At 43.1% G+C, this 12,776-nt stretch overlaps 1 protein-coding gene across 3 annotated transcripts in view; it reads right to left on the reverse strand.

Annotated features, from left to right (window-relative positions):
• CABCOCO1 (ciliary associated calcium binding coiled-coil 1) overlaps positions 1 to 12,776 on the reverse strand; it is a 52,679-nt gene that overhangs the window by 23,539 nt on the left and 16,364 nt on the right. Inside the window, exon 1 of one of the 3 annotated variants that reach the window (XM_085892409.1) lies at positions 10,695 to 10,883. The exons of 1 other annotated variant lie outside the window; for it this stretch is intronic. In XM_085892409.1, the coding sequence (XP_085748535.1) occupies positions 10,695 to 10,706 (12 nt within the window). In that variant the 5' untranslated portion in view covers positions 10,707 to 10,883. Of the gene's footprint in view, positions 1 to 9,920; positions 10,541 to 10,694; positions 10,884 to 12,776 lie in introns of those variants that run through there. One more of the 3 variants, XM_085892390.1, reaches the window with a different exon arrangement.

Consider the following 12,776-nt stretch of genomic DNA (forward strand, 5'->3'; position numbering starts at 1 on the left):
GGTGCATTCCCTTTGCGCTGAAGACCCCACCATCGGGGGCCCTGTTTCGAAAGATTGTGAACCATAATAGGTCGTGTGGGGGCCCCTTGTTATCTCGGGGCTCTATGCAATTGCATGTTGCACACACCGAACGCCGCCTCTACTTATAACCACATTCATCTGAGCATAAAGTGTCACAACCCTCTCAAAATTAAAACCAACCAATAACAAAAATTAATATTCAGCATCGACTGCTAGTTACAAGGGGGTGGCATAGTGAGGACTGACAGCGGTGAGGGGGTAGCTAGTGCAAGTAGAGGTGAGGATGCAGCAATAGAGATAAGTAGGTATTGGGCCAGGGAGACAGTTTTTGTTGGTTTTCTTAGCACTAAATAAAATGATGCCTCAGCCAAGGAGGCGTCTTTGGTGCCCCCTTTCCATTTGTTCAACTTTTTAATACCTTATGAGGTGTAGAAATTGCAGGCAGTGGTGAGGAGGTAGCGAGGGCAGGCAGTGGTGAGGGGGTAGCAAGGGCAGGCAGTGGTGAGGGGGTAGCGAGGGCAGGCAGTGGTGAGGGGGTAGCGACCCATGAACAGAGGGGTGAGGGGTAGCAAAACCATGATCAAAACAGCAACAGCATGGCTTATGCTGATATTGTACAAAAATATATCATGGCCCATCAGAGTCGCCTGTCCAACTCACAATCCTATGAGATATGCAGAAATCCCGTGGAATTGCAAATGTCAAGTGACCATGAGCAGCCTAATTGCACCAATAAAAACGACCATCAATCAATAATCTTCTTGTTGATGCATATACACATCGTTAAAGTAAAATATAGAAATGACCCATGGAATCTCTGTGGTAAAACCCCCTTGCTCGAGAGAATGCCACATAGTTATATGGGTGCTGTATAGGCACCAGACCACTCCCTTGATCATTGCTGAAAATAGAAAATAACCCAGGTTTGAAGCAAAACATTCCCACTGCCCATATGCTTACATAATACAATGTGGTTATATCGCTCGGATAGATTCCAAATGCACTCGCCCATAAGGCTGACACCAGAGGCCTGAAGCTGAAGGACTGAAACCAAAGGCCTGAGGCTTATATGTACTGTGGCTGTGGCCTTCACTGGGCCCCTGATGCCAATTGGCTCCAATCTTTCAATATCTGAATATCCCTTTAACAGTCACTTCGGTTTTACACCGAAGGGAAAGTGCATCATCTCTTGTGTCCATAAGAGGCCATGGCGATTGTTCATATGACAGCTCCAAAGATGTCTTTTGCTTCACCGGCATGGTGGCCATACGATTTTTCAGGTTACAATTGTTGGTGGAGTCAGGCAAGTTGTCCAACCAATGGGTGGAAAGGAGCTTTACACATGGACGGATGGATTGACAGATGATCAAGAATATTATCATACAAAAGATGAGCACATCAATAGCAGTGTGACCACTCCTTGGCCTTTTTCACAAGATCTTTGCTATTCGTTGTTCACCTTAGCATCTAGGTTTTCTATTATCATCGCTTTTCCGAAACCTTGTGAATTCTTGGCTTTTTTCATTGGCTCACCTTGGCATTTATGAAAATGAGGAGTGGTCACACTGATCAATGGATGTCAACCTTTGGCTGCAAGAATGGTGTAGGTTTTGCATTTAGGAAGCAGTGGGAATCATTTTGGGGTTAACGGGAATGTTTCCAGAATGCTGGTCATATGCTGAATATAAAGGGAGAAGCAAGATTTTCAGTGGGATTTGAGGAGGGAATTCAGGCTTTTTTTAGGCTTGAGTAGGGTGGAGAAGCGATAAAGTAAAGAAGTGATGACGTAACTGTGATTGGTAAGGTCAGGCAGGAAAATATAATTTCAACAAGGGGAAAGCCAAATATAGTATATTCTATACCTATGCCAGGAGTTTAAATAATAAGATGGAAGACCTCGAGGCCAAAGTATATAGTGAAAAGTATGATATATTTGCAGTGAGACAAGGTTTAATGAGAAGAGTAGTTGGAGGATAAGAGGGCTGGCTACATGTGATAGGAAGGAGAAAATAAGAAGTGCAGCAATCTGGGTAAGAGACAGCATTGCATCAAGAGAAAAGGGTGGAACTAAGGAGGGAATTTGCTTGAACCCAAGTTCAGTCAAACAGATAATGATGAAGGAGGGAATTAATGTGGAGGATTATGTGTGGATAGAGATTTGAGATTGTAAAAACAGTAAGATGCTGGAAGGATGTTTTTATAAGGCTCCTGGTGTGAGGGAAGAGGAGGAAGGAAAGGTACATGAAGAATTCAGAAAGGCATGTGGTAAGGGAAGAGTATTGATTTTGGGGGGATCGTAACTTTCCAGGGATAGATTGGGTCCAGGAACAGGGAAAGTGCACAGCAGATGAGGATTTCCTCAATATTGTGCAGGATTGCTTTTTAATGAAGTTTATAGATCGGCCCATGAGAGGGAGTGCAGTATTCAACCTCCTTTTAAGGAATGATCCCAATATCGTGGAGAAGGTGGAGGTAGGAGAGCATTGAGGATCAAGTGAACATCGCATGACATGCGTATAAATTCTGGTGAGAATTGGAGTTAGGGATAGAGTAGAGTTAGGCCATTACATTTCAGGAAGGCAAACCTTGAGGGTGTAAGGAGAGAGATGGTTGCTATAGAATCGGAGAAGCGAACAAGAGCCCAGTCAGCATCAGAGCAATGTGAAACCTTCAAGGAGCAAATGTGTCGGGTGCATAATATGTATATGTTCAAGTGAGGTGTAAAACTCGAGGTAGAAAGAGGCCAGGGTGGTTGAGTAGTGAGATAAGGAGTACTATTAAGGAGAAGCAGAAGACATTTATTAAGTATAAAATAACAGGACTGGAGTCAGACTCATATCAGTATAAGAGGAAACAGAGATGAGTTAAGAAAATATTCTAGGCAAGCCAGAAGAGAGTATGAGAAGGATATGGTTCAGAATGTTGAGCTTAATAGTGAGGCATTCTTTAAGTATATAAGGGGGTAAAGAACAGGTTAGGATAAGTGTGGTTCCATTGAAAAATAGTAGGTGAAAAAACCATTGGGGCAGCTCATGCAAAGAGCTGTTAGTCATGAGGGTTCATTCATCGCTTGCTGGAGCCGCTATAAAAACGACCGAGTGAAAAGAACTGAAGATCAGCAGATGAGAAAGGGCTTAAGATCGGCCGATGATAAAGAGCTGAAGAATGCCCACAGATGTGGCTGAGAGAAGTGATTTGAAAAGGACATGGATAAAATTGCTCCCTGGAGTCCGAAGAGGGGTGTTTGTTTCCGGTTCGGTACTGTTGGATGTGCCAAGCCTGCAGAAATGGCTACAGTGTTCCGCATTGCCAAAGAAGCTGCGTCCTTTGATCCTTCCTCGGTCGGCGTGCAGAACAATCAGTCAACCCCCATCGTGACTGGAACTGAACTGCCTCCAGACTCTTTATCAATTCCCCAGTTTGTCATGATGGTATTTGTCGAGTGAATCGATAAGGTAAACGGTTAAGCCGAACGAGTTACCGTGGGCATGGGCGAATCATAGTTGTGTCTAATAAGTAGTTTTAGTACAGTATTATACATTGATTCTGTAAATGAAGTGTTGGCTTGGGATCTTAGGGTCCTGAGTTTGAGCCCTGTTGGCTGATGAATTAACACCAGGTGGGGTTGACTCAGCCTGTCATCCTTCCAAGGTTGGTGAAATGAGTACCAGTGTACTGGTACAGGGGCACAGCATCAGTGGCATATTCGTGCCCCAACAAAATGATAGCGACCTGGCAGCCAAGCTGCTATACACATGAAGAATTCTGTAATTGCTGTTTATATGTGCTTTTCTTTCCTCCAATCTCCCCTCCCCCATTTGGTAAATATGATTACTTCAATTAACTTGTGTCGGCTGGTTCGCAGTTCATCATTTGACTATTAACCCCAGCATGGTTAAAAAGCATGGTGTCATTAATTCACAGGAGGCTTTGTTAAAACCACTGCTGGATTGTCCAAGCCACTGCTCAGGCTTCCATCCTGTTTATAGAACGATTTGGATAAAGCATCAGACTCTCGTTAGAGCTATTTGTACACTGAAAATTGAAGTAAAGATCTTTTCGGCTTTTCCAGCGGACAGTGAATGGTCTCTTTTGACGATCTGTCGCTATATTGGTGATCATGCAGGTGGAGGATTGGACCTCGAGTCCACCCGGCGATCTACCGCAACACTGGTTTGTCGGGATTGGGATCAGGACACTGGTCCGAATCCAGTGACCATAACAATATGCACCTGAGAGTTTTGAGGGAAGTTACAGAGTAGATAAGTTGCAGAGCAGATCTTTAATAGCTCACTGGAGTCAGGGCAGGAAACAGAGGATTGGAGAGTACTAAATTTAACTTATTTAAAAGAAAGCATCCAGAGAGAATTGGGGAACTATAGACCTGTTAGTTGGAGTTCAGTCGTAGGGAGGGTGTTGGAGAAACTAATTTGGGACCATATAAGGAACCATTTAAATAAATACAAACTAATTAAAGGCACACTCAGTGTGGATTTAACGAAGTGAGATCATGTTGAAAAAAATTCTTAAAGTTCGATGAAACACTTTCTGATTGGGTGGATGAGGGAACGGCAGTGGATGTAGTCGGCTATATCTAGACTTTCAGAAGGCATTTGATAAGGTACCACCTAGGTCCTAGGAGGATGTTAGCCAATGTGAGAGCTTATGGAGTGACTGGTTAGGTCACTAAATGGATTGGAAACTGGCTTATTGATAGGAGGCAAAGAGTGGTTGTGAGTGGGCAAATCTCTGGCTGGAAAGATGGCAATTGTGGGGTACCTCAGGGATCAGTACTAGAACCATTATTAGTCATAACTTCCATCAATGATTTGGACAGTGGAGTTATGGGTTGGCTTTCCTTGTTTGTAGGTAACACTGAATTTGGAGGTGAGGTCGATTGTAGAAAGCGAGGTCATATCATATGCAAGAACATTTAGATACTTTCATAGATTGTGCAAAGGAATGGCAGATGCAGTTTAACAAAAAGAAATGTAAGGTGTTGGGGATTTGTAAGAAAAATGAAAATAGAGATGACATGATGCAAGGGGCAATCTTCGAGTGTCACATAGGAAAATTAAGGAAAAGGGGTAAGCAGACAGGACAGTGCCAGGCAGCAATGTGTAAAGCAAACTGAGTTTTAGGTTGTAGGGGGATAAATTATAAGCCAAAGGAGGTAGTTTTATCAATGTACAGAAATTTAGTGAGGCCTTATGTACAATTTGTGTGCAGTTTTGATCACCACAACTGAGGAAGAACATAGCTGTCATAGAAAAGATTCAGCAAAGGACGACTAGATTGATTCCATGACAAGATGGATTCAGCTATGAGGAGCGACTCAAGGATAAAGGAATATCTATCTATCTATGTACAGTGTGTGTGTGTGTGTGTGTGTGTGTGTGTGTGTGTGTGTGTGTGTGTGTGTGTGTGTGTGTGTGTGTGTGTGTGTGTGTGTGTGTGTGTGTGTGTGTGTATGTATGTATGTATGTATATATATATATATATATATATATATATATATATATATATATATATATATATATATATATATATATATATATATATATATATATATATATACTATGCTGGTGTTGGCGTAGTGGTTAGGGTGGCGGCTTGGGATCCAAAAGGTCCTGAGTTCAAGCCCCGTTGGCCGCTTGAATTAATACACACCACAAGGTTGACTCAGCCTGTCATCCTTCCGAGGTCGGCGAAGTGAGTACCAGTGTACTGGGCCCGGTGTATACACCGGTTGGAATAGGTGTACCATATCCCTGTGACGTAAGAGGCGACCAGGGTTGCGTCAAGAAGGGCATCCGGCGTAAAACCTGTGCCAAATCATTATGCGGCTCATAACGGATGATCCGCTGTGGCGACCCCTTACGGGAGCAGCCGAAAGAAGATGATGATATATATATATATATATATATATATATATATATATATATATATATATATATATATATATATATATATATATATATATATATATATATATATATATATATAGAGGAGGTGGTTCCGAGCGGATATGACAGAGATGTTTAGGAGAACGAAGAGTATTGACAAAAGTGTAGAAAAGCTATTTAGCCTCCTCCTCCTCCTCCTCCTGTGTCAAATATCCTCGTTATAGCTTTGTGAAAGGCACACCCCAGGTCCGGCAGCCGACGTCCCAAGACGGTCAACAGGGGGTCGCCTGCATATACACTTAGTCACTAAAAGTACGTGGAAATTCCAAGTAATTTACGTGTAAAGAGCCAGATTTTATTTATTTGTTGATCTGCATTGGGTTGTAGAATACAAATTTCTACAAATTTATACATCACAGCCAGAGGGACACCAAATGACAAAACAGAGCTGCCTTCGCGGTATTATTAATGATGATGATATGATGATAAGGTCTGCAACGATGATATATTTCACTACTTTGCTTTTGATGGGGTGAGGTTGAGGGGGTAAGAATTGGAACTCTTCTTGTGAATCGGGTGATGTTGATAACTTTCCAAAATGAAGGTGGAAGACAATCTGAGAAAGACCTGGAGAAGATTGAGGAAACAGGAGATGATAGGGACAAAGCACAGTTCTTGAAGACTACATTGCAAAAGCCATTCCATCCAGACTACTTCACTGCTCAATGGTCCACTCACCTGACAACCTGGCAGTTATCAAATCCAAACATTATATTTTGAGAAGTGACAATATCGTATTTTACAGCAATAGTGGAGTGACAGGTAATATTGCTCTTTGCACGTCATGCTTTTTCAATGTAAAAGGTGAGTACCTGTACATTTAGAATTCATTTTGTTCAATCTCAGTTGTTATTTTAGTTCAGGGATCCAGATCATCATTATTCCAGTCCTCTCCGAACCGTGGTGTTTTGCATCCACGACGCTTGGGGGCGACACAAACACGTTCACCTCATCTAATGAGACAGCATTTAAAAGTTTGCTACGTTAATATGATGAGAAAAATTGCAATATTCACGATTCCTGCGTAACATGGTAAGTACGAAGCATCTTATTTCTCCGATACATTGAGAAATATTGCCTCTGCCACCTGGGGGTATGTTTTCACCGATGTCTGTCTGTGAAGAGGATATCTCAAAAAGTAGTGGACGGATTCAGATGGAATTTGGAGAACAAGTTGGTTGTGTGACAAAGACGAATTGATTCGATTTTGGTGAAGATCCAATTCCAGATCCAGGAATTTTTTCATTTTCTAAAGTAATTCGTCACCATTGAGAGATAGGGCCAAAAACTATATATAGCATGATATTTCAAAAAGTTGTGGACGAGTTATGACAAAACTAGGTGGATGAGCTGGTGAGGTGACAACTGACAAGACCAAGCCGATTCGATTTTGGTTCAAGTCCGGATCCAGATCCGGCCAATCATTGGGATACAAAACATAAACTGTTCAGCCTGGTGGAGGTATGTGCTCCACCGATAGTGCTGTTCTAGTTTTACTTTTTGTAATCTTTAAGCACTTTGATTTAACAGACGATTGCAAACTTCTCTGCAGCAACTTGAAAAAGGAAGGTGATCTCATTTGATCTCCTTGGACTTTCAAAGTTCATTCACGGGAGTTTGACCGACCTCTGTTGGCAGTGGAGGGTCCTGAAGGGTCCACGAAGGATCCGGTAAGCTTACAAGATCGATGAATAATAAGAATAATGGTTATTAATTGGCACGTTTATCTAATGCTGATATTGTACAAAATAACAAATGCAATGGTGAGTTGGAAACGAGCTCTTTGCCAAAGATACATGAGAGGATCATCAACTTGGGAGAAGATGCAGCGGGCAATTTGCTCCATGAAAGTGTCCCAGCAGTTAAAGCAGGCCAGACAGCAGGTCCACACATTGTTCGATCTGGTTTTGGCCCTGAGACCCGTTCAGATGACAAGCTCCCTCCGTTAACCTCAAAGCCCAGAGACCATTGTCGTATCCAGGGGGTTTCGGTACCCATGATGCAGTGCGCGGACGCCATATTGGTTGGCAAGCTATATACAAGCGAGAAAAGGTAAACAAGGTCAAATAATTGGTTCGCAGGTGCCAGCAGTGACCACTATTTTTGTTATGTCTGTGTGTCTGTCTGTTTGTGACTCTCTCCAGAGCATAGTTCCGTGACATTTGATGCGTTCTTGATGAAACTTAGACACAAGCTAGATATCATGGTCTAGTTGTGTCTTTTTGTACGAGGGGCGTCCCATGCCCCTTGTGGGCAGAGCCACACCCACTTGAACTTTTTATTTTTTTCTCGATTTTTTTCTCGCAATTGACCCGATGCACTCAGCGAGTGACGTCACAGCAGAAGGTTGGGCTCTGCCATATTGAGTGGCAAAAAATCATGGCTACCACGCACGTGTCACGTGAACTTCTGGGCTATTTCCATGGATTAGATGTTATTTCTAAGAAGAGGTACTGCGAAAAACTGAAGCTGTGTGGTCTTAGTGAAGATCCTTATATTATTTCAAAGGATAAATGGACAACAGAAAGGAAATTTTGGACTCAAATCGTTTTCCCCGACATCTATGTTTACCTTGTTGAAATGCCGAGTCCTTACACTCAAGCCAGCCTGAAAGCCTTCAAGAGTATGGATGCTAACTCATATTATGTCGCCGGGTTTGTTAGTGACACAATCTCGACGAAAGCTGACAAGAATTGTATTATCTTCAGGGCAAAGGTAAGCCTGTTTTCTTTCATTTCACTATTATTGTATTTGTTGTTGCTTGTTTTGTTGAGCAACCAGCGTCACTTTTTTAACCTGACTGCTGCCACGAGTTAATTTCAAGTGATGCTCTTGTCTAAATGCTAAGTTTGTCAGTTTGCTTATGCTTCAGTCACATTTGGCTCGGCGGCCGAAGGGTCTAAAAAAATCTACGGCCACTAGCAATTATAGGGCGGCCGCAGTATTTCCACGGTCACACAATGTAGCAGTCACATGTTTTTATTTTTTGGGTAGCCGCACGGGGTATTTAGAAATTGTGGAGACCGAAAACGTGGGGGTGCCATACGGTGTTTGATTTGATGTCGAACGGTGACCTTAGGGCGTCCTGCGGCGGCCATAGAATTTTCAAGGCAGACGCAAGGTAGCCTCAAGGTGCTCGCAAGGCGACCGCAGGGGTCCCTAAGGCGAACGTGGAAATAGTGCGGCCGCCGTAATTTTTTGGGGGTTGGCAAAATTAATTTTTCATTGATAAGAGCCTACGGAAAATGCACGAATAACGCAAGCCCACCGTAGGCCCTACGTACGGTCGACGTGGAACACATCTACATCATGGCTACGGCTTGTCAAATCGCTACGGCCAACCTCGAAATGAAAAGTTATAACTCCGCCTTTAATTCCACGGAGACCCCTACGGCCTGTAAAAGATAGCCATATGGCGTAGGGCCACCCTGAGGCCACCTCAGAAACTCTGCGGCCGCCGGACGTTTCTGTCAATTCAGGGGAGGTACGGCCGCCGTAGCCTAGCCGTAGAGCAAATGTGACTCATGCTTTACAGATACATTATATTTTTTCCATGACAAGCATACGGGGTAATGCCACACTGCTGTGGATATTTCCAAGTGCTAGTTTTTTGTTTTATGTATTATACATATCGATGTGACTTGTTGTCGTGAAAATGTTACACTGATTTTTTTTTTTTTCAAATTTCTAGAATGCAATTAAAAAAACTATTTAATTTAATCTGCGATGTAATAGCAATAAGACAAGTTTCGAGGAAACAACTCAGAACTGTGCCCGTTAGACGGCTGTTAGAAAGGCGATCTATCCTATCTCCTTCTGTCAATAAAACAAGGGATATAATGCATTTTAATGATACAAATCAGACAATATTTTGTAACCACCAGCTATTTCATACCAACTACTGAAATAACGTATCAGAAATTAGTTACATACCGGAGACAAAATGAAGGCCACACAAACAGTCATGTTCGCCAGGTCGCCATTTTTCTCTTCTCAGAACCGAAATCCAAAGATTTCGTCGGTCGACTCCGGCGGGAAAGAGGTAAAAGTGCACTACAGAGCCTTTAGTATATCGCCGAGTACATCCCGGGGCACAACAACTCTTACCCATTTGCAGGAAGAAAAAAAAAATCGCTTGCTTGGAAATAACGGTGTAGTTGAAGTGGAGACTATCGGTTGTTATGGACGCAGAATACTTTCTTGCCGCTCAATATGGCGGAGCTGCCACAGTCACATGACCGGTGACGTCATCTGAATAAGGGCTATTTCATTTCCTCGAAGCTGTGCATAATGCCCATAAGTACAACATATGAAAAAATCCGATTTGATTTGGTCAATTTTGACGGAAGAGATAGGTTTTTACGGTAGGGCTTCCTCAAAAGCTTCCACTAACTCAATTGTACCTATCGTGGCATTGTTCAATAATTCCCGCGAACCATCGTTGCCTCCCGGCTTGTCTAATTAGCGTAACCTTCCATCGCAAAAAGTCAGAATAACGAGATCAACGTGCGAGATTTGGTGACGTTGTCGTTGCAAAGGAAGTGAATACAAACAACATGGCGGCGCGCACAGCATTATGGGATGACTCCGAAAACCCTCTCATAATTAGCGATCCCGCTAATCGTCAATTAAAACTACACCAATTATAATAATGAACGAACAAATATTACGAATATGAGTGAGCACGAATACGTAGTGTTGTCGAACCTGGGCTGTCATTACCACAATCGATCACCAGGGCTGAAGTCGACGTCTCTCACTTTAAAAATGGACTTGGTGCCGTTACCATGGGCAACGGGCAGTTCCTGTATGATTTTACAACCAGCTCTTTGTTCCAATTTTAATACCCTGTCATGTGAAAAGTGCTCAAATGTTCAAAAGCCTCTGTAATTACCCTTCCCACGCTCAAACCCATCCAGCTCCTCACCGTAAAATGGCCACTCGATCATATGGAATTAATTAAATCCTGTAAATGTAATCAATTTTGCATCATCAGAAAAATACTTTTTTAAGGACAAGTAAATAAAAGTGAGGAAAGGAAGATCAGGTCGCAAAATGAATGGAGATAGGTGTCGAACGCGAGTGGAGTACGTGGTTTAATCCGTCGTGCGAGCGTGGTGCACGGGGTCACCGTGCAGGGGTGCTGTATCGTGGAAGTTTGGCCTACCCAGGTCGAAAAACCAGTTAAAACCAGTACACATTTTCAACTGGTCTCTATTGGTTCTAATTGGTCTTTAACTGGTCTCTATTGGTTTCAACTGGTACCAGTTAAATTCAGTCAGAATTCCAATTTCCCAGTTGAAAAAACCAGTAGCTCATATTTGTACCAGTTAAAGTCTTACTGGTTCCAGTTGATACCAGTTGCAATGTACTGGTCCCAGTTGATACCAGTTGCAATGTACTGGTCTCCCAGTTGATACCAGTTACAATGTACTGGTCCCAGTTGATACCAGTTAGTTAAATACATGTATTTCAACTGGTAATATATCACTCTATTCCAATTTGCATATTAAAACCAGTAAGAAACCAACTGGCTTTACTGGTACCAGTTGGCTACTGGTTTTCAACTAGTACCAGTTGACCAGTAAGCTACTGGTCTTTACTGGTTTTTTGACCTGGGTAGTCGGGCACGTTGTATCGTGTGTGTTATTAAAGTTGATTTCAACCTCACCAAGACTGGTGTTTGGCCTCGGTGCTCCGTTGGGGATTCCCTTTAACCATTCTGGCGGAGCGGTTAAGGTGGAGTGCAGCCCGGGGAGAGGGAAGGAAATGTGTCATGGAGGTTTGGAGAACATCGAAGAAAACTTTGAGGATGTTACAGAATATACAAGATAAGATCAACAATGTTAGAAAATGAGTGTTGACCGACTCCTCTAATTGCTGATTTTTTTTTTTTTGGATACCAAGTCGAGGCTCGTGTAAAAGCTAATCCACATAAACATACAACAAGGCAGGAGAGCAGAAGGGTGGAAGAGGGAAGCAGAAAATAGTGGGGAACAAAGACATGATAGGATATCTGTGGAAGGGAGAGGGATGGGATGGGGTACGTGGGGTAAACAAGATGGTACTACAGGTAATTTCAGGTAGAAAAACAGGAGGAGGTGGGTTTGGGGTGGATTAATGGGGATAGTAAAGATCAAGATTTTGGACAGGGGAAGATAAGAGATGGTGGTGAACACCTGTTTTGAAGACCTGGAGGGAGGAGTGGGATTGAAGAGAGTGTGGGAGTTTGTTCCAGAGGCAGGAAAAAAAAGAGGAATGAGAGAGTGAAGGTGAGCAGTGATTCTTGATTTTGGTAGTTTCGCCAGAAGAGTGTTTTTGACGGATCTTGAGTGCTCTGAGGAAATATAGGGGGGACAGAGCAGGGAGGGTAAGGCAGGAGAGGGGATGGAAGAAGATAGAAAGACCACCGACCTGCCTCCAGTGAGAAAGTGAGAGACCCAACGACTTGGCTTCATCGCGGGAGATACCAATGATCCAAAAAGCCTTGGTTTCCACAGCGTGAAGTCGAGCTAGGTGTGAGGCAGGAGCACCACCCAAAAGGGGGGAGTTGTACTCTTTCAGAGTACAACTTTGAAAGCTTTTTACATGGTCAGGAGCTCAGGTGTGCCAAGGAAGGACTTTACACGATGTAGGATGCCCAGTGGGCGACTGGCTTTGGAGGCCAGCTTGGAGATGTGGCTTTCCCAGGAAAGATCGTGGCAGATAGTGAGACCCCAAAGCTTGAATGAAAGGACTTCTTCAAGGGGAAGGTCCTTTCGGAGAGACAGTGAGAGTGTGAGATTTGTC

Source organism: Eptatretus burgeri, chromosome 1 (genome assembly GCF_056783735.1).
Source record: "Eptatretus burgeri isolate ZD-2024b chromosome 1, Ebu_testis_v1, whole genome shotgun sequence".
NCBI lineage: Eukaryota > Metazoa > Chordata > Myxini > Myxiniformes > Myxinidae > Eptatretus > Eptatretus burgeri.